Here is a 26,360-nt window from a genome sequence, read left to right as displayed (position 1 = left end):
AGCATACATAAGCCAAAAGTTTTGAAGGGCTGCATTTTGTCAACAACACAGTGTGTAGTGTTTTTTCATATTCAATGAGTCAACTGACTACACACGAGTAGCCATTTAACTCTTGTGCTTTGATCATGACTCTTATTGCTTTAATAGTCAACTACATTAACCATTATGTAACTAGTATGTGTATTTTCCTTTATGCTGATATAGGCCAGAGATTATAAAGCAAACTGCTCAAAAGAGTTCCTGTGTCCATGTTTAAGGTTTCCAAAATATTTCATTCTCCCATTAGAATCATGAGTAGTAAGAGATAAAGAGATGCAAACGATGCAGAAATAAAGCCATTTTGGCAGTGTCTGATAATGGGAGTGCATTTGCAGACATTGATGAGTTCTAACAATTATGCTGCAGAGGTACATTTAGGTGATGATGTGGACACGGATGACCTTCTTCCATCAACTCGCTCAACGTTATCAGTTCCAATGCACAATTGGTATAAGAGTGACAGTGACCTAAGCCAAACCCTGCCATATTAAACAATGTTCAACCAATGAGAAAGATTTTATATCAGCTACAGGTACCTGTTTCTAGATTTAGGATAATAGCTATATTTTTGTTAAATTTAGATGTAAATAATTCATACTGTACATAATGATATTTTTTGTATTGTTAAAATTTACACCCAAATAGAAGTTAAAATATGTATATCATAGCAAAATAGTGTCCAGTTTCAGATACTTGTCACTTTTAAAGAAAATATATTGGTATTCAGATTTATCTTTTTTTAAGAAACAGTAATTTATCTGTGTATTGACTTTGTTTAGTGAATTTATTTATCATTTAAGGGTGAACAATTTTACATTTTCTGCATTTTTGGTGTAAAATTTTTTTTTTCTCTACCCAGTATAGATTCCAATTAATTTTATTGCCAGATCTAGAAAATAGGGAATTTCAAATTGATTATTTCATTTTTTGTGTATTATTGACTCTTTTTAAGGAAAAACCTTGAAAATTACTTATGCAGCAAAAGTGTTAAACAGAACATGATTTATCTCATATGTATAAGTTGTGCTTTGTTTCTTATGAATGTTATCCAGCTTATATTCATGGACAAGATGCTTGCTTTGTTTCTACTTAGAAATGGTTTTGCTATACTTTCCTACAAAAAAGATGTGTAATGACCTAACATAGGAAGAACCATTTTCTTATTCAAAAGTAGAAAATTTGCTTGATGCACTACTATAGGAAGTATCCTTAACCCTTCCACTGTGGCAGTCCTATTATTCACAATACATTCTGTGTGCAAGAGTCTCACATATTCTAAAGAAATATCTAAATAATTTTGTCATAATGATTAACAAAAGCATAATTTTCTAAATACATGGATATTCAACTCAACCTGATAAAAATCTTTTACATGTACGATGCACCCTTTAGGTTAAGTTGCTCCACTTCCAGGCATATGAAGTATGCCAGAAGTAGTCAGACATGTGGTGAGATGTGCAGTATTTTTGGAATCAATTTGTCACAAACAGATATAATTATTAAGGGTTTTCATGAGTAATATCTATAATTTTGTGACTTTCATGGTTTCACAAAGTATTACATAATGAGAGGGCACAGATCTTGTACAGGCAGCCTTCATATTTTCACACAGACTAACTAGTATATGGAAAACATTTTAGCTGCAGCATTTGGTAACAATGCTTAGCAGTGTCACCATATGAATTAGTAATTGAATATTTTGTTTCAAGGCGAAGGTGGGCAGCTCAGTGATTTTGATTGTATATGCATCAGCTGCAGTATGAAAGATATAAGAACCATGACATTTATCCACCACCTGCAATGACTGAGTTACATGTAACTGTGCAGAGACACAAATCCCTATTCCTTCTAAAGTATGCTAATATTTGATTGATATATGCAGATGCAAATCTAATCACTGTTGTGTATTATTATTAAAATTGATTTTGTATATAAAGCAGTTTTCGCTTGTTCTGGAGTTGGTAGGATTCCTTAATTTTGTCTTGTTACATGAAAATGCCTAAGAATTATAATCCCAAACATCTCTTATGGGTATCAGAAAAGCACATAGTTCACTTCTTTCTTAAGTAACAAGCTAAGTAGCAAATATTTTGTAGATAATTCTCATTCACCTACAACGACATACAAATATGTGTACATAAGAATGCTATAGTACATCAGTGTTATATGAATGGTACTGTTTCAGGTTCAGTCTGTAAAACAAAATTCATATTTAGCTAAAGTTTTATGTGGCTCCAATTTAAACATTATAAAATCATCTAAGAATACTTCATGGGCGTAAGAACCTTTTTCCATCACTGATAAAGGTAGGTTTTTGATAAAGGTACAGTAAAACCTTGCTGTATCAGACACATTTTATATTGAAAATTGACTTTATTGAATGCTGGACTATTAACAGATGTATTGAAATTTGTTTGAAAAATCCAATGATAGTCCAATGTGACCCTAGGTTGCAGTCACCATCTACTGCTATGGTATGTGCAGTACAGATTCTGTATACAAAAATTACTGTGTATATTTTATTTGTTAATAAATATCCCAGGACCAGTTTCTGTGAAATAGTCTTGGTGGTACACAGGACCTTTCTAAAGGCTCCTGCAGTCCAAAGCTGTGCCATTTCCAGTTGCAGGGAAATGGTTTTCTTTTGTTGTGAGAAGTTCTTTAACAAAACGTTACTCCCAGTGTCACAGCCTCAACCAAGGTAACTTTTTACTTTCAATGCAACCTCTTGCAGGTGGAGCACAACACCATTATATATGTTACTGTATAATACAAATAAATATTTGATACAATACAAACACAAGAAAATAAATAAAGACATTGAAGTTTTTCATAGAAATATCCCTACTGAAGTTTTTCAGAAACATCCCTGCTGAATCATGAATGGCCTTATGTTGCATCATTTTCTCACTAATATGGAATCCACCACATTTATAGTTGAAAATAATAATTCACTCTATAAGTAAAGATTTCCCTGCAGTGTAATAAAATATTGATACATGCATACTGTACAGTATTAATACTATATGGAGGTTAATTGTTTCGCACTGTGATTTGTGACACTTTTTTTCCTGAAAACCTTCCTATTTTGCTTTCATAGTGACTTTACAGTAGTAGATACATAAATGTAATACTTAGATATTATGGAAAGTGTACTGTAGTACATACTACAGTGTAAATGAAATTTGGTTCTACCTCCACTATTGCTTCCAACCTCACAGATACCAATATGGCCACCTCCTCCTACACCAACAACTACCCTGGTTGGTCCAGTACAGTTTCTGCACATTTAAGTCATTGTAGTATTGTCTTGTTGATATGCATATAAATCAGTCCACACATATTTCCAGGCACATACAGCACTATCTATTGAGTATCTGACCCATGTGGCCACTTTGGACTATCATTAGCTTTATCAGACTGTAAGTCCAGTATTTAGGTCTGATATAGTGAACCATTTAGATAAATGAAAAAATGAATTTTTTGAACAGGACCTCCCCCAGTTAGTTGATATAGTAAGGGTTCACTGTAATCTTTTGCACAAAACTCAGGTACAGTATATGCAATTAACATAATTCTAGCAAGAAAATTGTAAGCTTAACCATTCACCATATAACAATAATTGCACATAAGTAGTACAGTCTAATGGAACAAAAGAACAACATATTAACTTAGGTTATACATATGTGACAGTGTTATCAGTTTGCCATGCATGTGTAACTCCACACTTACAATAAAAACACATTTCAAATCAAATGCAATCATCCTTGCATGTATGGTGTATCTCCAAGCCCCTAACTTTACATGATATCTGCTTGGGTTTCATCATAAGACTGAGTAAACATAGAAAGTGTATCATTCATCCCACAGTATACATCTGTGTATGCTTTAAAATGGTGCATGATCAAAAATATACAATAGAATTTGCAGTACAAAAGTACTTGTAAGCAATTCCCTAAAGACATTGTTTCCATATACCTAAAAATGCTTTAGCCTTTTGGCTGCTATATTCAACTAGAGTACATCCTCCAAAACCCAGACTACTTTGTGAGTAAGGGTGTCAGGATTAGGACATATTCTTGGTTTGGGGAGAAATATTTTATCATACCAAATGCAGACTATATTCCTCCAAAGCCAGACAATTTAGTCTGAGTTAGGGATGTATTTCAGGTTTTGGGAGAAATATCACACTTTTAATCACACCACCTAGACAAAATTTCTGAAATCCATAATTTTTTTTCCTGTAACCGTGACATCAGCAGGTTTTCAAATGTCTGAGTTCTGGAGGATCTGGCATTCATAGTGTCTTAATTTGGAAGGATACACATGAATATTTATGCCCATTGGCTGTGGGGTTAATTTTTCTCCATGGTTGTCAATTACTTATAATGTTTGATGCTTGAGTCACCTGCTCTGCACCATTGAACATATCATGCCATATCACTCCAATTTTTTCTTTTCATTCAGGTTTCATTTTTATGGTTGCAGAGCCCTTAAGTTCATTTTGCCATTAGGAATTTAATTTTTGAGCTGAAATTGAGTTGGCTAAATGATGAAAAGCAGTTAGTGTTACCAATTTTAATCTGCTGACAAAAAACTCAAGAGTTTTGGAAGATTCCAACTAGAATTTGATAACACAGCCAAAAGGGTAACAGCATCCTTTATTATCAAAAGTATTAGTGAGTTTGAAAGTTGAAAACACAGGTTGGGTAAGAAACACCCAAAAACTTGCATGTTTATTTCCTTTTTACAATGTGTTTTTTGTTTTTGTTTTTGTTTTGTTGTTTTTCATTACTCTTAATTTTGGTGCTTTATTACAAAAAACCAGGTCATAAATTGAATATGGCAGTGATTTCATTTAAACATAAGATAAGGTAAAACTTAAAGTTCTTCTTGAAATATTAAACATTTTAACAAAAACAAGAACTCCAATGACTGTATTCCAATTTAACATTATTTGTTAAAAGGTCACTCTTCCAGCTGTTTGATATCAAATGACATATAAGGAAAAGCATGATCTTGTGTCCATAATAATTTTTCCTCAGTTAAATCACTTACATATAAACATAACACGAGAACTCATCACAAAACTGATTAAGCATCTGATGGCACTAAAGTCCTAGGAACAATCTGCAGTATATGCTTAGAGACAATTAAAATCAATATATCCTGAAATTTGTTTTCTGCCTGAGTAGCAAGCATATGTCTGTAACAGGAAAGTGCACATAATTGACATATTGATATTGTCTCGAGCACATCAGTGGGTCCCATTTATAATGAATGAGCAGAATGAATGAAGGTGGTTGTCGTAACCATGCCATATGAAGAAACACCTACTCACATCTACTACCCAAAAATGGATGTTCTATGTACAGAAATGAGAAATGGCACATGATTCTATCACCATAAGTGCATAATAACAAGTATATTACATCACAGAATATGAATGTACATCACAGCACCAATCTGGCATTATTGACTTTTCTCCACAAATTATTAAACAGTGTATCCTCCCATACCTCAACTAACTGGCATGTAAGGTGTTAGAGCTGGTATGTATTCTATGTTTGGGAAGGATAACATATATCCTGGTTATTTGGTGTGGAAGGGTGTTGGTTTTGGGACTTATTCCATGTTTTGGAAGGAAAATTACACATCATTAATCATGCCACTCGGACAAAATATCCACAACCTGGAATGGTATCTTTTTTTATCACCTAAACATTAGACTTTCAAACTTTCAGGGTTCTGGAGGATCTGGCATTCAGAGTGCCTGGGTTTGGGAGGGTACACTGTAAGTTAAATCAAAACCATCCACCTTTGCTACCAGTTGTAAAAGACTAGTAGGAAAATACCATCACCACTGTTGCCATTTTGAATTAATTCTTACAAAAATAATGTAAACACATTTAAAACATACTAAGCTTCACTTTAGGTGGCACAAAGTTAAAATTAAAACACTATTTTCCTTTCCTGTGACATGTTCAGATTATATTATCCATTATTTTTGTTCTCTATTTTCACAAATTTATATAATTTAAATGTTTAGGCAATAATATCTACCTAAACAGCAAATCATTACCAAATGAATATCTAAATATTTGATGACCATGACGATGATACATGAAGTTATGGTGTGAAGGAATATGACTTTCCGCCTATTTATGCACAGGCACTTGAAATAGATGACAAGAGGTGTCTGTATAAAAATGAATGAAAATCAATCATAGTTTATCCTTCCCCAAAACCCTCTTGCATTTCTGATAGTACTAAAAATATATTACCACATTACATATTCACACATTTAAGGTAAAAATTTATAGCACCATCCCTGCCATGGTCAAGGAAATTTAATACTACAGTATGTAAAACTGTTCATGAGGTAAGTAACTGGAAGTCATACCACCATGAATATATCTAATTACCATCAAAATTTTTTCCATTTACACTTCATCCATAATTGCATCAGACTTGCGTTTATTGATGTGATCCACCTTAAGTTTTGCCTTGTCTTCAAAGTAATGATCCATTCTTGTTACAGCATAATCCTGAAAGAATAGATTGCATTTCATGTAATGTACACATCAAATTCCTAAAATAAACACTGACATAAAACAGATGCACTTTATAGGTTTACTCCTTTACAATTCAGATGCGAAATCATGGCATAACTATCCATACTCGATCACATTATCATGTAAGTAATTTAGTATGGTACAGTTGTTATAGATCTATGCTAATTAGCTGGAGATAATAAGATGGAACCCTTTGTGATTTAGAGAGAGATGGATGGATTGACATTTGGTGTAGGCTTGTAATAACAACTGGCTCCCTTGTATTCTTGAAGGGAAGCATATCGATCCATTCTTATTAGGTCTTTCACAACATGTGACTTCAAACCAGTCTGAGTGAAATCAGCAAAGTAAAGACTTGAACAGATGAGAGCACTAACAAATAAGACTACCATGAGTGAGAACAAAAGGTTCCTACCAAGTGGAATGCATGGTGTCCTGGAAACCACATTACCTTACCAATAGGGATATCTGCTATATTTTTCCTGGTTAAAAGTGGTAACCACAAAAATGCAGCCTAGAACTATTTTATGTTGCTGAAGCCTGTAATGTGTATTTCTGGGATATATTTGCTATGGAGAAGAAATACATTTATGAAAATGCAACTATACTGCCATGAGCTGGAAAATGTGGTTAACATTACACGAAATGAAGGACAAGCAAGTGGATAGCAAGAAATTCCAGGAAGACAGAGATCTTAGTTTTGATTTCCATATGGTTAGTGTTACTCTTTGAATTATATCTGGTTAACATTTAAACATTATACTACCTTGTGACCATCGTATCTACATCATTTAAAGCAGATACCTTCTAGACATTATGTTACAACACTTGCCATTTCTCCTGTAATATACAAGAGAATGGTATCACTACATCATGTAAAGCATATCACCCAAGTGTCAGATCCATAGTTTAATTGTAAAAAAAATATATAATTTGCTAAGTGTTAGTGTTTAATGGATATTGTACTCAATACTGTGTCTCATTCAGTATATTCCTATAAAAAGACTACTGTACTCATGAAAATAAGGTCTCAGGAGAAAATTTAATGATCTTGCAAAAACACTGTGACCTAAACCTATTGCATCATATAATCTCCATATATAAGAAAAGTTATGAAAATTATTAGTAATGGCTGCATTTTAGTATATATAATTTGACAACTTAGTTGAGGTCTCTAAGAACTGGGTCATATGTTGACATATCATGTTACTCTGGGCTGTGGACTAACAAACCTTTTTCCCTACTGGAAGGGTCATCTCATTTAGTAATGTAATAAAAATATACAATTCCATCTGCTTCTCTAAATATTTCTCACACATTCTTCAGAGCAAATACCTGATCCACATATTTTCTTCCACAAGTGAAACCAAATTTTTCTTCCCCAATCTGATGCTGTACATGACTTCAAAATTTAGATATCTCACTTCTTTTCTTACATGTTTATATTGAAACAGAATATTAATTTGTACATTTTATGAATAATCAAAATAACATAAGAATTCAGTTTTTTAGTTTTTTTTTTTTTTTTTTTTTTTTTCTAGTCTCCCGCGTTTGCGAGGTAGCGCAAGGAAACAGATGAAAGAAATGGCCCAACCCACCCCCATACACATGTATATACATACGTCCACACACGCAAATATACATACCTACTCAGCTTTCCATGGTTTACCCCAGACGCTTCACATGCCCTGATTCAATCCACTGACAGCACGTCAACCTCGGTATACCACATCGATCCAATTCACTCTATTCCTTGCCCTCCTTTCACCCTCCTGCATGTTCAGGCCCTGATCACACAAAATCTTTTTCACTCCATCTTTCCACCTCCAATTTGGTCTCCCACTTCTCCTCGTTCCCTCCACCTCCGACACATATATCCTCTTGGTCAATCTTTCCTCACTCATTCTCTCCATGTGCCCAAACCATTTCAAAACACCCTCTTCTGCTCTCTCAACCACGCTCTTTTTATTTCCACACATCTCTCTTACCCTTATGTTACTTACTCGATCAAACCACCTCACACCACACATTGTCCTCAAACATCTCATTTCCAGCACATCCATCCTCCTGCGCACAACTCTATCCATAGCCCACGCCTTGCAACCATACAACATTGTATGGTTGTATCATCACAATCAGCTGCAAAGGAATGAATGAACAAATGAGTGGCTCTTTCTTCCATTCATTCCTCCACCAGTTATGGTGGCAATACAACAGAAATTCACAGGCTGAAATAGTGTTTATACTAATATAATATTCCACTTCAGTACAAATATAAAAGGAATACTTTAACTTTTTCCTTGGAAACATCTATACTGCATCATGAATGAATTTGTGGTGTCATTTTTTTCAGATATGGAATTCACAAAAACTAGTCTGTTAATCACATGAGTAAGGTTTAGACTGAAAGTTAAAGAGAGCTCTCGTCTTGGAGGCAGGCAAGGGAGGAGGTAGAGTAATCTCCATTCACTCCTCATGCATTCTTCTATTGCTTATGATGGCATATTTTTCTTTGATAATAAAACATTGATACATACAAAAGGTATTTTAAGCCTCTTTAGTCTTTTTTTTATATTTCATAATGAAGGTACAGCAAAATAACCACTGGCAAAGTAAATTAAGACCTGTATCCAATAGAACCACTTTTCATTGTTTGTACACAGGAATCAGGCAGGATCATTGTGGTCACTTATGTTTTGTTGAGCCTTCTAAGGTAATTTTATCTGTTTCAGCAAGTCTTCAAGTCTAAGGAAACCAAAGTACAGGATAGTATCAGTGGAGTATATACTGCCATCATTTGATGTCAGATTAGAGTTTTTTTTGAAGATTCATAAGGGAAATATTTTAGGACATGAACACATACACACACACAAACCCACAACATGAACTTCAGTGGTTTGTGTATTGACTGTTACAACAACAGATCTTTGTGAATTGACTGTTACAACAACAGATCTTTGTGAATTTAACTATGTCATACAATGTGGACCCAAGGTATTCACTGAAGAAATACAAGCCACATATAGCTCCATCTTCCACTATAAACTCTTGTATTCACAAATATTTTGAACTATCATAATCAACAAAAATCCCTATCATCCATTGGTACTCACCAAATAGCCGAATGGTATGGTGGAAACCTGGCCCTGTACAATAGACCAGAGACCCCAAAACAGGTGGGAAGCTAGGGTAAATACTTGTACCTCTTGTAGTAGCTTATCCTCTGCTGGATGGCTTGGTGCAACACAGTGGTTAACCAATGGTGAGACTGTCATGTTGCTTAAGGTACTAGCAACATTTCTTGGGGAAAAGAAAAAGTTCTTTAACCAAACTTTTATCGTAAAATATGGTGTGCAGTTAATGTACAGAAATAAATTCTTAAACAATCTAATTCATCTTCACATCATTTACAGTTTTCATTTATAACACAATACAGCAACAAAAATCAGAAAAAGGTTTTCAGGGTTTTGTCAGGATATAGTTTTTCTGTCTTTTGCATTATTTTCAATACTGTATTCATATCCAATTAAGAATTGTGGTGACACTGTAAACAAATCTGTTAAAGAAAAGTAGCACAAGATAAATTTATTATTGTACTGGTGAAATATCCTATAACAAAGTTTCATGAAGAACAGGAAGTAAGGTGCGATAGCATATAACAAATTTACATGATGAACAGAAAGTAAAACTGTTTTTTACTTTTATATTTTGGTTACACTAACATAAAAAAGAATGAAAAAATCCAGCAACATCCAGATCCCAAGAATTCTAGATTTTTATTGCTGTATCTGTAATACATATAACACCCTTCCCAACATTTACATGAGTAAACACTATATCTCTGCTTGCACATCATAATTTTCTTACCTCAAAGTAAAGAGTGGAACCTTAGTCCAAGAAATTATAAGTTTCAAGAAATTAAGTGGAAAGTTTAGATACACTGAATAATTGTTTGGCTATTATGTTACACACAGGAAAATAAATAAATATGACTGAGTTGTTTAGTCCTGCAGGTGTATCATAAGAATGACACAGCTAACCCTTTGAGTGATGAATCACCCATCAACTTGTATTCCCACAATATTTGACTCTCATTACTACTCATTTGAAAAGTGAATAATAGCATCATATGGTGTGCCACAAATAGAAAAATTAAATTCACCTCAATAACTTTTTAATATTTAATGTGAAACTTACTCCAGGTAACCCACCCATGTATCTTATAAATCACTGCTTGTAGATCTCAACGACTGAAAGAACTTCACTATCTTTGCTTATTCATATGTATCATAAAACAGGGACAAGGAACATCATTGCTATTCACAGTACATGTGCAGCATCTTAAAATGCTAGTCAAAGTTATGAACTGTCACTGTCATTACTTACACGGATGACGTCTCCTCTGTATTTCCACTGTTGAATGCTGAGCCCTTTCCTCTTCGAGATGCTTCATAAGCTTCCAGATAAGCTCGAATGAAATGAAGCTGAAAAAGAAAATACATACGTACTATAACTAAAAGTACCATGATAGTCTTCTATATATCCATGAAACCTATATGATTGAATATTCTCACTATAAACATGAAGAATTGTTTTAGATTTCTTTTCCTCCCTGAACTGTGCTTTAACAACTAAGATCATCCAGTCAGCTAACTCTTCTGAAAAAATAATACTATAGCTTATTCTATTTTTCCATTGTCATTGAAAAAGTAGTAGTCTGTAGGGTTTGGTTATGGATGCTTAACTCTGGTTTTGTTTTTTTTACAAATGATAAGTATGAGATTGATTAAGTCAATTTTTCATGTATTCCTGATGCTACCCCACTGAGGTAGGAAAGGAAATTAGGTTTAAAAAAATTTTAGGCAGTGTGATGTTGATATATGTAAAAACATAATTTTCACCAAACACACCTCAAGACCACTGGAATGGCAACCCACCTGCATAACTACAAACTTCCTAATAACAAGCTGGTTTAGCTATAAAACAAGAGATAGTTGTCTTTCACTTTCATAAAGTTAATCTATGAACCAAGAAAGTGGGAATATAGTGTATCTTCAGTAGAAAAAGAAACCCTAAAAGATAAGAGAGAGAGAAAGTATGATGACACTTTTGTCCTTAAATTCTGAAAAAAGATTGTCATGCTCATGCCTCATGAATTTTTCAACGCTTTAGTGAAAGATGTCATATCTTGTAAACTCATTTTAACCTCCTTCAATGATTAAAAACAATGTGTACTGTACCTGCTTGTCTTTTGCTGGAAAGTCTTCCTTTGCCACAGTGAAATATGGATAGACTGGGAGCTTGTATTCATACATCCATTCACAGAAATGATTTGCAAGATCGAAGCCTCGATAATTATAAGAACAATATTCAAAGTCAATGAGGCTTATATGATCACCATGGGACTTTGTGTCTGTCTTCATCAGAATGTTACCCTCTTGCATATCATTATGGGCAAACACAACAGGAGACTGAGCCTTGGATACAACATTTTTTAAGTAATCCATCTCTTTGTCAAAATTGATGTTTTGTAATCTTTCTATTATGTGGGGTTCAACTCCATTAATACTGGGCTTTTTGGAGAGAAATTCTTGACCTGATATTAGCCATCTGGAAGTTAAAATACATAGATTAATGTATATTCATAATTCAGTGTCTTTTAGACTGTATAAAATTCATAGAAATTATAACTTCCAGTAACTACAATTCAAAGTGAAAAAAAAATGAGCAACAAAGTGAAATAAATTGTAAAAATTAGAGGAACTGTCTATCACAAAGAGGGTTGTAAGTGTTTCTTCCTCTTTTATCTCCCTTCATTCTAAAATCTATTCCACTGGAATTTCTTTGGAATTGGGAAACATCTTAAACATCCATAATTATAGCAAAAATTCTACATATATAATGATTTCACAACTGTCTTTTCATAAATGTATATAACACATTCTTCATTGTATTTTGTTTTCCAAGTTAGTCAACCGCAATGGAACAGATTCAAGGTTAAACATACTTCCCCATGGTATTCCAGATCCATGATGGTTCCTTGCTGATAGGCACATTAAGTGCATGAATGTTAGCCATTTTACTGGCTATAATGGAAGACAGTTCAGGGTCTGCCAGTTCTCTTGTGAAGAGTGGTCGAGCCTGCCAAAACACAAAACCAAAATATTGGAAACATAATGGGAAGAAATATCAACACTTAAAACTTTAAGAAACTAAATTGTATAAGAACAGTATATTACAAACATTGAATTGCTCTCAGTCATACACACAACTCCTCTGGCATCTCAGTCCCAGACCACTTTCACCATCCAACATCACTGACATTCCACCCACATATCACTCCACTCCACACTCATCATGGATGGCCATACCATTTCCTTCACCTATCCTTGGCCCTCGTTGCCACCCTATACCATTTTCACTACCATTTTCTCACTCTTACCTCTCATCCCATCCTCACCATACTTTCCATTCAATGTCCTTTCAGAATCAACAGTAGGCATTTTGGCCAGCAGCAGAATAGACATGGCAGTTATCTGCTCATTTCAGAAAAATGCTAAGATTCATGATCTGTACCTACCTTTTACTTATGTCAGACAACATTCAGCTTTCAGTCAATATTAGAATTTCTATTTCTATTTTTAGCCCCAGTTATGAGCAACTTGCTCTTCACTTTCTAGCTTCTGGCCAGTATCAGAATAAAGTACTTAACTTCATTCATGTACTAGATCTAAATAGCAGTGAGCTTCTCGGACTTCTGGCCCCTAACCCTTGTGCACAGGAACCTCAATATATCAGAAATCACTAATTTATCATCTTTAACAATTTGTGTGAAACTGAAGTAGAATGAAGTTCAGGAGTACAAGTACAAGCAATGTATGCATACACAGTGAGAAATAACATTCATAGGTAAGTAGAAATGATGGTAAGGAAGGCATTATTGGATTATGACCAAATCGATAGGCATGCAAAGGAGAAGGGCAGCTGGTGGGATATCAGGTCATACTTGATGGAGGCGAGGGAAAAGAAACATATGGGTTGTTGGAGGGCTGTAAAAACGAGTGATAAGAAAAACAGGTTTGTGTGAGGAGATGCCCGGTGAGATTGAATGTAGAATGGCAAACGGTGAGAGCAGATGAAGTGGGTGAAGAATGGGAAGTGTTTAAAGGAAGCACTGCTTACATGTGCAAGAGAAGTGCATGGGATGCAGAAGGTGGTTGGAGGACATGTAAGAAAGGGTAGTAAGTGGTGGGATCAGGGAGTTAAGTTGCTAGTGAAAGGAAAATAGAGGTGCATGAGTGGTACTTGCAAGCATGGAGTGCGTGCAATTGCGAGATGTCAAGGGAAAGCAGAAGGAAGTCAAGAGGAAGTTGTAGGGGCTTAAAATAACAGGGCAAATGAGTTATGGTTAGCGACTATCAGCAAACTCGAGGGAGAATAATACAATATTTTTGCAGGTTAATTATGAAACAACCTAATAAACAAAAGGAAAAATGGAACAATCTTCGAAGGGGGCAAAGGGAGAAGTGGTAATTGACAGAAATGCCGTGATGAAATATATATATATCTTTTTCAAACTATTCGCCATTTCCCGCGTTAGCGAGGTAGCGTTAAGAACAGAGGACGGGGCCATTGAGGGAACATCCTCACCTGGCCCCTTTCTCTGTTCCTTCTTTTAGAAATAAAAAAAAAAAACGAGAGGGGAGGATTTCCAGCCACCCGCTCCCTTCCCTTTTAGTCGCCTTCTACGACACGCAGGGAATACGTGGGAAGTATTCTTTCTCCCCTATCCCCAGGGATATATATATAGATAGATAGATAGATAGATTTATATATATTCAATATATATATATATATATATATATATATATATATATATATATATATATATATATGAGACAAATGCACGAGAAAGTATTATATGAATGGTAACCGCGATGCATGAATTTACTTATCTAATATTCTGTATCATATCTCGAACGTTTGTTTCAGTGTAATACATTCGTCCGTGCTTTATGATCCACGTTACAAAAGGTAACAGTCATGGTTACTTGGCTGGCAGGCCGTCCTACATGTAACCTAAGCTTGTTTGCAAATCTGTTTTTCTTATGTGTGTATCAAATAAGTATTTCAATTTTTAAAGTGATATCGTAGTAAGTACAATAAAACAGTAGATGTCATATAAAAAGTTATAAAATTAAGGGTATTTTTCCTGACTGATATTTTCAAAAATACGAAAAAAAAAATGCAAGCCATAAATTCGCAACTATGCAAAATTATGTATAATGTGAACATAGATTATCTCCCTGCAGCGGATATTCTTGTCCTTTATATGCGTGTACACACAATAAAAAAGTAGGTTTCCACTTTTTGTGTAAAACAGTATGGCAACAGACGATTACTTTTGGGAAATTCATTGGTCTGGCCTCACACTGATAGCTATGCTTTCATGATGTTATGATATATCAGTTGCCAACACTCTTGCCATTCGCTATAATGGTAGATTTGATATCTTCAACAGAAAAAAAAAAAACTAAAGCGGGGCTACTGTAATTGTTTGGAAATTTGACTCATTTGCACTTATCAATCCTACGGATACGACACGAGTCGAAATTCATGGAACTCATTGAGGAAGATTCTTTACCGTGTGTGCTATCCCAACAGTCCATTTCCCTTTGTAATGTTACAAGCATCCCAAATCACTAACCTGCACGAAACAACTAAAGCAGTGCACAGAAGTAGGTGTATGACGCATTTATACGGTGGCGTACAGCATATGGATCATATGACAATTTCCCACCTTCATTTTAAGTGTTCTAAGCATTCATGTAGATGATTGTTAGGGAAACATATGGAGTGGTGGGACTGAGAACTTGAATTTAAGCATTGGGAGATTTTTTGATGGAAAAAATAATCAGTTTATTGCTATAATTCTTCTTAGGTACAAGCAATCACGTACCTTTATCTATTCTTATCTAAGATTATTTCGAAGGAGGGGACAAGCCGAAACTCTACCCATGATCAGTAACTACGTTATGTTCCACTTTTTTTCAAGTAATTTAAAATTCGTCTTGCTTATTTTTAAATGTTCCTTAAAGGTGATTGACAACTGTACACTGCATTTTTTTTTTAACTAAATACTCACGAGATAACAGGGTTCACAAGCAACCTTCACCTGGCACATCCGATGCGTAGAATCCGTAGGAGCTGACGACTATGGCATGTAAAATAGCCCCGCCTATCTCACGTGTTACCCCACATGTGACTCGCTCGATCTTGACCCATATATGGGAGGTGCAGCGATGCCAGCTCCTACTATGAGGCTACCTGACTAGCTTCGTCCCTACTCCCCTAAATTTGGCCAGGTATCCCGTGTGGAACACTGTACACTTCTGTGGCTAGCAGAGTCGGGGTGATATAGTTGCATTATCACACTTTTTCCGTCACCATGTTTAAAGATGGTGTAAAAGATTCAAATTAAATTGTGTAATCTACACATGAACTACGTATTTTCCCGTTCAACTTGAATATGGAAAATTATGCATGGTAATATAATGCAACCATCACACTTACCCCCCATCACACTTGTGTTAGCTATGCGGCCCTTGTCTCAGAGATATTTGCTGAAGGGTTCTGTACAGTAACATCTTCAGTACAGGTAAAATAGTTTGAGAGCAGATGAGTTCCTCAGTTGCTATCCCTTGGACCGTGCAAGTGTGTATTAGCAACACAGGACCAAACGTGCCTGGTTTGATCTTTGAATTCTCTTAAGATATGTGATCGTTTTTTGTTTTTTTTCGATCGGTGGTAATAACCACGTCGAGAGCCTTAGAGAATCAGGTAACTCACAAGCCTAAAGCCCAAATATTCAAACAGTTTAAAGTCAGTGTACCCAAACGGGTCATATGGGCTACCGACGCATCCAGAATTGCGTTTTACATGGCATCATTTGTTGAAAATAAGATAATTGTGATATTCTTCCATAACATTATGGAAACCTAACCTAGCCTTTAGATACAAAAAAAAAGACTACAAATCGCTTTTTTTTTTTTTTTTTTTTTTTTTTTTTTTTTTTTGAATCAGCCACTTCGGCCAAAATACAGGCTTTTGATGCAAATGATCGTCTGGACGCAAAAACATTTATTTTTTGTCGTACGCTGACCATTACTGCTAGAAAAACAAAATGCAAATGAGACTGTTACGCCAAGCGGGTCAAGGTTTTGTTAAAATCTGTAATTTAGATAAAAAATGCTGGTGAAAATATGATAATCCCGCCTCGTGTCTTACAACATTATGACCAATAATAATTAGCATATGAGAAAAAAAAAAACAGCTGGGCCTGATATGTTTTTAAAAGATCCCTGACAGCTACTCTGTGAACCCCAGTATCAAAAGGTGCACGTTTAGAAAGCTATGCCGTAGCGTTTCCCCCTCCCCCTCACACACACACACCCACACACACCCCTGGCATTGGCTAGAGTGTGTGTGTGCATAAATACATACATAGTAGTGAAGACATGACACATGCACACACGATTAACAGACGGGGCAACAAGTGTAAAACCGTACATAGTAGTGAAGACATGACACATGCATACAGGGTTAACAGACGGGGCAACAAGAGCGTAAAACCGTTTCGCCATTACTCGCAAGTGATCATACGCACGCACGTCCGTGTCATAACAAATCGTTGCGGCTATGTGTCCTTCCGGCTGCGGAAACTAAGGGGCTCTAGGAAGGAAGGAGAGGGAGGGCTTCCCTTTCCAAGAGGCCGCAGTAATTCACCATTAGCAACAGCCGCGTCCGATGTAATACACTAGCTTCATGAATATTCCCCTTTGTCTATGTACACCACAAACAGCGAACGGGTGACATCTTTAATGATAAATAAGGTTATTGTCGATGGTTAATTATGAAACCTATGTGGTATAGCAAAACGAACGACACCGAAAGCTGTGGGGGAAAAGTAAAACCTTTGGTACGAAAGACTTTATCCAAACATCTATTTACTTTATAACATGCTAAAGCTTTACACCAACACATGGTAACGTAACACATACGTAAGTTAAGGGGGGATGCATCATGAGATACAGACGACTCCATCACATCAGGAGCCAGTAACGTATCACCGAGGAACTGGGACATCAACACTGGAACCGTAACACCACACCTATAGACCGTGGTACTCCAACCAACAAGGGCTTGTAACACTACATCTGAGGTATCCGTAACACTGAATCAGAAGCATATATCCATAAAAGACGGATTACAATTTCTGTTGCTCACAAAACCCCCTTCACATCCTAGCAAAACCCCCTACACCCACGTAACACCAATGAACATGCTATCACAGTTGCAGAACTTCCTCAACGCCCACGTATTACCACATGGTCCCTAAGACCTGTGATCACCGGAAAGTCCCTGACACATCATAGCGCCACATAAAACCAAAACAGCCAAATACTCATACAACCACATACATCCGCTTCCCTCCCCCTGTTACACACCGCTCCCACCACCCCTACCCTCCGAACACATGTATGTGAGGCCAGCTCACCTCCACAGTTCCCTTGATCAAGTTCCATTTACTACTACACTTCTTAGTCACCGTATCTGAACCAGTTGACCGGGTGCTTGTTGACAAGACTGACATTTGCAGGCCAGTGTGGTTTATGTTGTTCACAAAGACAAAGATCTCATTCATTCCCAGCGAGACGAACTTTGCACCCGCTCTTTTACTCCTGTCACCGTCCAGTGTTATTGTATACTGACAGCTGACGTACACTGTTACAGCTCATTTTGTGATCTAGCTAGAGATGCTATCTCTACACATTTATACCACACGCGAAAGCCTAGTATACCGAAGAACCTCCCATATTTTGCTCGTACTACTTTCTTGACTACAAAGCCCATAAAACAGCGCCTGGGACGCTATTTTATAACAGCGTAGTGCTCAAACCAGCTCTAAAGTATTGAATTAAAAACATGGCACCTGACAAGACTAAAAGTGGACTAGAAAATATTTGTAATAAGGGTACTAACGTGCCATTAGAAAAGCTAAAAGACACCAAAGTATGAAAACACCAGAAGCTCTTTGTTACACCCGAAAACTATTCTCATCCCACAACAAAAACACGACTTTTAGCACTACATACAACTTTGCGGCACACCATAGTGTTACATATACTCATACAACACCTTAAAACACCCTCATGGCATCACCAAACATAAACTCACGCCCACAGACACACCGAGAACGCCGGCAGACTTGCACCACATGAAGTGCGTCACGCCAACACTCACTGGGATGAACTGCTCCAAGCGGCCGCCGGGGAAGACCCCGTACAGCCTCGGCCCAAGACGCCTCTCCGACAGCAGGGCGAAGATGACGCTCTCGGCCAGCACTGATTCCAGGGCATCCTCACCGTGCACCTGTAGGGAATACGTTACTGGGTGGTTATTTCTCGCTAACAGATACATTACCTGCAACATTTCTGTAGCGTTAATTGTCTGTGTTCTTTCGACACATTCTTACCTGTTGTTATCACATGATGAAATCTCATCCAAAGTTGTGTTCGAAAGTGTGGTGATACTGGGTGTTAAGATTTAGGGACTAATATATATATATATATATATATATATATATATATATATATATATATATATATATATATATACCGGGGTCGACGTGCTGTCAATGGATTGAACCAGGGCATGTGAAGCGTCCCAAGGTAAACCATGGAAAGTTTTGTGGGGCCTTGGATGTGGAAAAGGAGCTGTGGTTTCGGTGCATTATACATGACAGCTAGAGACTGAGTGTGAACGAATGTGGCCTTTGTTGTCTTTTCCTAGCGCTACCTCGCGCGCATACGGGGGGAGGGGGTTGTCATTTCATGTGTGGCGGGGTGGCGACGGGAATGAATAAAGGCAGCAAGTATGAATTATGTACGTGTGTATGTATGTATATGTCTGTGTATGTATATATATGTATACGTTGGAATGCATAGGAATGTATATGTGTGTGTGTGTGTGTGTGTGTGGACGTGTACGTATATACATGTGTATGTGGGTGGGTTGGGCCATTTTTTCGTCTGTTTCCTTGCGCTACCTCGCTAACGCGGGAGACAGCGACAAAGTATAATAAAAAAATGAATATATATATATATATATATATATATATATATATATATATATATATATATATATATATATATATGTATATAATCCACCGCATTCTTGCAGTTTAGTTCTTCAGACAAATTTTCAAAGGCATGTAGAAAATTATATATATATATATATATATATATATATATATATATATATATATATATATATATATATATATATATATTTTTTTTTTTTTTTTTTTTTTTTTTTTTTCTTCTTTCAAACTATTCGCCATTTCCCGCATTAGCGAGGTAGCATTAAGAACAGAGGACTGGGCCTTTGAGGGAATACCCTCACCTGGCCCAATTCTCTGTTCATTCTTTTGGAAAATTAAAAAAAACCGAGAGGGGAGGATTTCCAGCCCCCCGCTCCCTCCCCTTTTAGTCGCCTTCTACGACACGCAGGGAATACGTGGGAAGTATTCTTAATCCCCTATCCCCAGGGTCTCCTTATCAGGCTCACTTACTCTCACCACTCTCTTCACCCCAACTTTCTCTCTATGTGTGTGTGTATATTGTTCATTTTTTATATTTATTTACTAAACTTTGTCGCTGTCTTCCGCGTTTGTGGGGTAGCATAGGGAAACAGATGAAAGAATGGCCCAACCCACTCACATACTCATGTATATATATACACGTCCACACACGCACATATACATACCTATACATTTCAACATATATATATATATATATATATATATATATATATATATATATATATATATATATATATATATATATATATATATATATATATATCCCTGGGGATAGGGGAGAAAGAATACTTCCCACGTGTTCCCTGCGTGTCGTAGAAGGCGACTAAAAGGGGAGGGAGCGGGGGGCTGGAAATCCTCCCCTCTCGTTTTTTTTTTTTTTTAATTTTCCAAAAGAAGGAACAGAGAATTCGGCCAGGTGAGGGTATTCCCTCAAAGGCCCAGTCCTCTGTTCTTAACGCTACCTCGCTAATGCGGGAAATGGCGAATAGTTTGAAAGAAAGAAAGAAAGAAAATATATATATATATATATATATATATATATATATATATATATATATATATATATATATATATATATATATATATATATATATATCAAAGTGTACAGGTAAGCGATTAAAGGGGGAGAGGTTGTAAGTAAAGTAAATATAATAAGTAATGCGGGTTGTGTGATTTGAAATTAGCCGGTGTTACCGGCATATCAGACCAATGTGGAGGAAATGTGGCAGAATGTGTCGCGCTGCTGGCTAAGATCCTGATTGTGAAAGGTCAGAAGGTCACGGTCAATACAAGGCAGCAGGATGAGTTTATGAAGGGTCTTGTGTGACGTAAATTTCCCATTTTTAACACCCCTTAACTAGGGCATAAGGACATTGTCTTTCGTCAGGGATAATGACCATGTCATTATAATCTGTATTTAATTTGCTTATTACTAAAATGATGAGAGGGAAATGCAGTTAACATCAGAAATACAGTGAAATGAAACACTGGTTGTGTGGTCTATGTACAGCGGAGTCGGCTCTGCATCTGTATGGAAAAATTATGCAAACAGTATAGATATCCCGCTGTCAGAATATGAAAATCTTTTGATTATATGTACCATAAAATATTTATATGTACAGAACTGGGCAGTAGTTTCCACGGAAGAAAGAAGATACGAATAAAAGATACGAGAGATGATTAATAGTCACACGTGTGTTAGACAGAACACTGATGATATAACGTAGTGGGACAGCGAGGAGGAGAGTCTCGATCCAAACATACGACTGAAAGGTGCAGTAAAAAAATCAACAGAGAAAACTGGTCGACGTTTATGGAGAGGAGAGAGGGTGAAAGTGCTACACGGACCATTGATAAGAGATGTGGTCTCCGACTGATGTGTCTCATGAGGAGTTCAGGAGGGCTTGAAAAGCACCTATCCAACGTAACGTATGACCAACTGGAGCAAAGCAAAGGAGGCCAAGTGTTTAGAGGTATCATTGGCGAAGGCTGAGACATACTGACACCAGCAGAAGTCTGGGTTAGAATTAATCGAAGGTTGATGTAAGCAAAGTGTCCCTGGAGAGATGTGGAACGAAGCGGGTTAGAACCAAATAAATAAATAGACAATAAAATGCGCTGTCAGAGAGAGTTGTTAGTGGGTGAATGTTTGATGCGTTAAGTATTACAAGATTAAATAATCTCCAAACATACGGCTGTGAGATCACAAGTGAGACTAACAATGACATAAAGATGGTCTAAGGGTTTGAGCGGAGGGACGGAAGTTGGAATGGTGTGCGATTTCAGAAAACGTCATTGATATGTAAGAGAGGTTACACCCTTGAGGATGACGGTTACACTTAAGGCACCTGAGACTTAAAAGGGCCAGGTCCAAGGCCAGGCCATCATGCCCAAGATTCACGACATCATCCTCCTCAAGGTTCACACCATCCATCGTGTTCAAGGGGTTACATTGCAGCAAGCTGTTACGGGTATCATGAAGTTCGGAATGTAAAACATCCACCGGAAACTGATGCTGCAATTAGATAGAAAGAAAAATATACAAAAAAAAAAATGTATAAAGGAATTAGGGAAGCTAGAAGGGGAGAACCGTTAGAAGGAAATTTAGTGAGACGAGCTGGTTCCATACACATCCTGCCCTAAACACGTCTCTTGATTCCCTGGTATGTGAGGTGCACTCAAGGCACGTGTGGAGCGTTCATCACCAACAAGAGGGTCCCGGCTGGAGGATGGAAGAAGTACCTGGCCATAGATCCTGAGGAGCACCTCTGAGGGCTCAGTAGCCCTGGGTGGGTGGGTGCCGGGCAGGGCGCAGTAGTACAGCATGTTGGACAACCCTCCGCTGCAAGGAAACCAAAACACGTTCTTAGTGATCTGCTGCTGTCATCACGCATCAACAGGCGCATCAGGACTTACTATTCCTGACGGTAGTACAATATAAAAATATAGGACCATTATTCAGATATATCTAGATATGTAAACAGATATATAACTGGGTGTTTGCATTCATTACTAATATTGATATTATTATAATTATTATTATTATTATTATTATTATTATTATTATTATTATTATTATCATACAACCCCAGGACCCCTTTTAAATGGCTCCTTCAACTTCGAGCTTAAACTTCACGCCGGAGCAGGGAAATGATGGTCTCCTTTTAAGCAGCAAGGCCTCCGACGAAACTGTACCCACTATTAACGGTGATCGTAGCCTTGCCAAAGGTGACTTTCGCTAGCGGTGTAACAAACTAAATGGTGTTCAGTAACACCTATATTAATATCTGTATATATATATATATATATATATATATATATATATATATATATATATATATATATATATATATATATATATGTGTGTATGTATGTATATAAGTGAACATAAGACTGCATCAAGCCAGAAGAATCCAAAGACCTTGAGACATAGCGTTACGTACGACGTCGGCACGTTCTACAGTGTCGTATCATCGTGTCGCACATGAGGCTCCCCTGACTGACCTCAAAATGGTGCTTGGAGGAGGTGTCGCTGTCCTTGTCACACTTTACATGAATGTCATGCCCCCCAACTGCGATCAAGCCATGGAGAAGCCTCGCTGGTATCTATCTGTTCGCTCGTTAGCAACGCGGGCAGCGTCATCGGGCAATGTGTGGTGCATCAAGAACGGTGTGGATCGTAAACGCCGGTAAGCATCCGAGGTGAAAGGTGTGCTTCATAGAGATACGAGGATAACGTAGAGGAACTGCTTGGTCTCGTCTGTGGTGGAGGGTGCATTAGCGAGATCGGGATGTCAACAAAGGCATTGACGTTAGTAGCCCATTTTATTGTTACTCGGACGAAACATGTCCTCGAGGTCGCGACTCCCTCCCAGTTACCGCAAGTTCTATGAGACATTAGTGTTTATGGTTCCAATCACCAGAGATTCACTAAACCTCAGCAAGTTTCCTGTCACCATTAGTTCAAAAAAAAAAATGGTTCCAGTCACTAGCATTTCTCTATACCACAAGAGTTTATTATTATCCTTGGGAGGAATATTATTGACCAAGAGGGTTTAACAGGAAGCAGTTACTGCATCCCGATATGTTTTACTGAAAAACAAGTTGAACCGACTCTCGAATTCTGAAATCATTTCAGCTTAAGGTGCACATACTGGCATTAATGATGTTGGGAGGGACGTACATGGATGAGCTCAGAAGGCTGGTTAATATGTGATGCTGGACATGAACAAGGGAGCACGTGCCTCCCGTCAGGGTACACCACATCATTGATATTCAAACTGTCCTTGTAAGAGCAACTTGCTAAACCACAACACAGACCTCAGTAAGGACGTTTGCACTAGGCATAAATATTTTTTTCCTAGACTGTTATGATATTCATTCCTAAGTGTTTTTGTGTGACTTAAAAGGATGAAGAATCGTCATTTTCACTGGATTTACCTGACATATAGAAGTGGTCCTTAATCTAAACAAACGCAAAGATACATTTCGTCTCGCGGTTCATTATCATGCTGTCTGGAACCCTGAGTCCATTTTACCTTGATATGATCTTTGTGTACACTATCATTATTAATATCATGGGGTACTATATGCAATTTTGTGTATATCCTCCCGTCTAGATGAGCGTAACATGCACACTCCTCATCCATAACGTTCCAGTCACACCCGGTTGCCCCAGACAACGAATTCATGACCGTTTGTAACACACAACTAAGCAACTCGGCGAACGGTGGTAAACAAGATGTCGGGTCAACAGAAAGGCCCAGTAGGTCACAGGAGGCGGCATGGCGTACCCAACGTACTCTGCAGCCGTCCTCTTGGAGATTTCAGGCGATGGCGGCAAATTCCTCACTGCAGGCAAGCAAGCTGGCGTTTCAAGGCAGTGAGGAAATACATGGTGCCATTCAAGCGCTAGACGGAACTGCATCAGAACCGTGGGTCGTGTTCATAGGGTTACTGTGCTATTCCTTTAACGTTGAAGAGATCAAATTATAAAACTTATATGTAGTAACTCACGAAATATGAAGATAATGTACTCAAACTTGGTAACTGGTTGGATCCGAATCGTGGGCAACAGTGTAGGATGAGGAAGCTCGATTTATGGAGGGGCGAGGCTGTTTGGACCAGTTCTTTACTAAGGAATGATGATTGGAAAATAGTGAGGGAGAGGAAAAAAGTGTTTGTGCAGCATTCTTGTGCATAGTAAACACGTCTAAGACTCTGGAACACGTAGAATGTATAACATGGGGAACGAGCGCTACTGGAGGCGATGAGGGCTGAGTAAATCTTTATATATATATATATATATATATATATATATATATATATATATATATATATATATATATATATATATATAAAAGCCTAGTCAGTTTGTGCCTTTTGGGTACAGCAGAAGTGACATGTAGGTAGGTGGGGTGGGTATGTGTCCATGGCTGCTAGATGCATTTATAGTCAGCAAGGTCAGGTAAAAGGTCTTGTCTAGTGGCAGTGCTTGGAGCAGGGAGGACAGAAAAGGCTTTATATGATAATGCAGTGACGTTATCTATGAACATTTTGGTATTTGAAGTGGGCAATTCCGTAGGAAGATATACAAGAACTTTGCACTGATATCAAAGCTCTTCCGACTGAAATTTGAGAAATTGCAAAAGGATCGTGGTCATAAGTGAAGGTAAATACCCACAGTTAGGACGGAGGCTTGGAAGCTGAATTATTAAGAAAAATAAAAAGATGCTGAGAAGGGAATAACGAATAAGTTCCTGATTTTCCGAAGGTAATAATTAGGGAGTAATATTTCCTTAGGGGAATTAGGATATGCTGGAGTGCGTCGTTTAGCTTACTTGACGTGTGAGGATGAAAGATGAGCGTTGAAGTGTGAGAGAACGAGTGGGGAGAGCCACCGACAGACACCACACAGAGTATCATGTGTTGGCTAGGCTACGCTACTTTGCACAACTTACCGCTGCTCACTTGGCTACGTTACTATGCACAGCTTATCGAATAGGAGCTTCCCAAGCGTATTAGATGAGAACTCTAATAGTTACAAGACGGGACAGACCATTATGGGTGAGGTAATATCGCTAGGCAGCGTTCTGTGGTTCACAGTCACTGTATCATTAACCTACAACCGTAAATAACAAGACGGTAGGTTCCTCAAGGACGATGGTGCGACCCATGGGATTTATGGCTTGGTTTTTGACCTGGCCCTTATGGATCAGATCAAAGGCCGTGTCATCCTACCAAAGGGTCGCACTGTCGTGCTCCAAATGTTAAAAAACAAGAGACTTAATGTCATGGGGTTCGTCATCATTGTTTATATGAAACAGCTGCCGCAGTCCTCACCATGACACCATTTGTGGTGGGTCGGGCTGGAGCCACTTCTTAAGTCATTCAGTTTATGATGGAGCTAATCATATCCCTGGAGCTGAAAGGTGAGAGAGAGGAGTGATAAACAGGGCGGCTGGTTGTGGTTCGCCAGTAGGCGAACCCCAACGACGACCATGACCGAATGTGTACTGTGTAACCTGACCTCCTGCTGGCTGCCACAGTGAGACGAAAAAATAGAAAACTAGAAATATGAATAT

At 37.4% G+C, this 26,360-nt stretch overlaps 1 protein-coding gene across 2 annotated transcripts in view; it reads right to left on the bottom strand.

The window, feature by feature from the left end:
* Positions 1–2,244: 2,244 nt before the first annotated feature.
* Positions 2,245–26,360, bottom strand: part of LOC139765922 (choline/ethanolamine kinase) — an 86,175-nt gene continuing 62,059 nt past the window's right edge. Inside the window, exons 3-9 of one of the 2 annotated variants that reach the window (XM_071693889.1) lie at positions 22,519–22,618; positions 18,918–19,046; positions 12,622–12,755; positions 11,855–12,224; positions 11,001–11,098; positions 9,728–9,914; positions 2,245–6,587 (exon numbers count right to left, since the gene is read on the bottom strand). In XM_071693889.1, coding sequence (XP_071549990.1) covers positions 6,483–6,587; positions 9,728–9,914; positions 11,001–11,098; positions 11,855–12,224; positions 12,622–12,755; positions 18,918–19,046; positions 22,519–22,618 — 1,123 coding nt within the window. In that variant the 3' untranslated portion in view covers positions 2,245–6,482. The remainder of the gene's footprint in view (positions 6,588–9,727; positions 9,915–11,000; positions 11,099–11,854; positions 12,225–12,621; positions 12,756–18,917; positions 19,047–22,518; positions 22,619–26,360) is intronic. The other variant, XM_071693887.1, reaches the window with a different exon arrangement.

This window comes from Panulirus ornatus, chromosome 56 (genome assembly GCF_036320965.1).
Source record: "Panulirus ornatus isolate Po-2019 chromosome 56, ASM3632096v1, whole genome shotgun sequence".
Taxonomy (NCBI): Eukaryota; Metazoa; Arthropoda; class Malacostraca; order Decapoda; family Palinuridae; genus Panulirus; species Panulirus ornatus.
The sequence above is the reverse complement of the archived record's forward strand: the minus strand, read 5'-3'. Positions and strand labels throughout refer to the sequence as shown.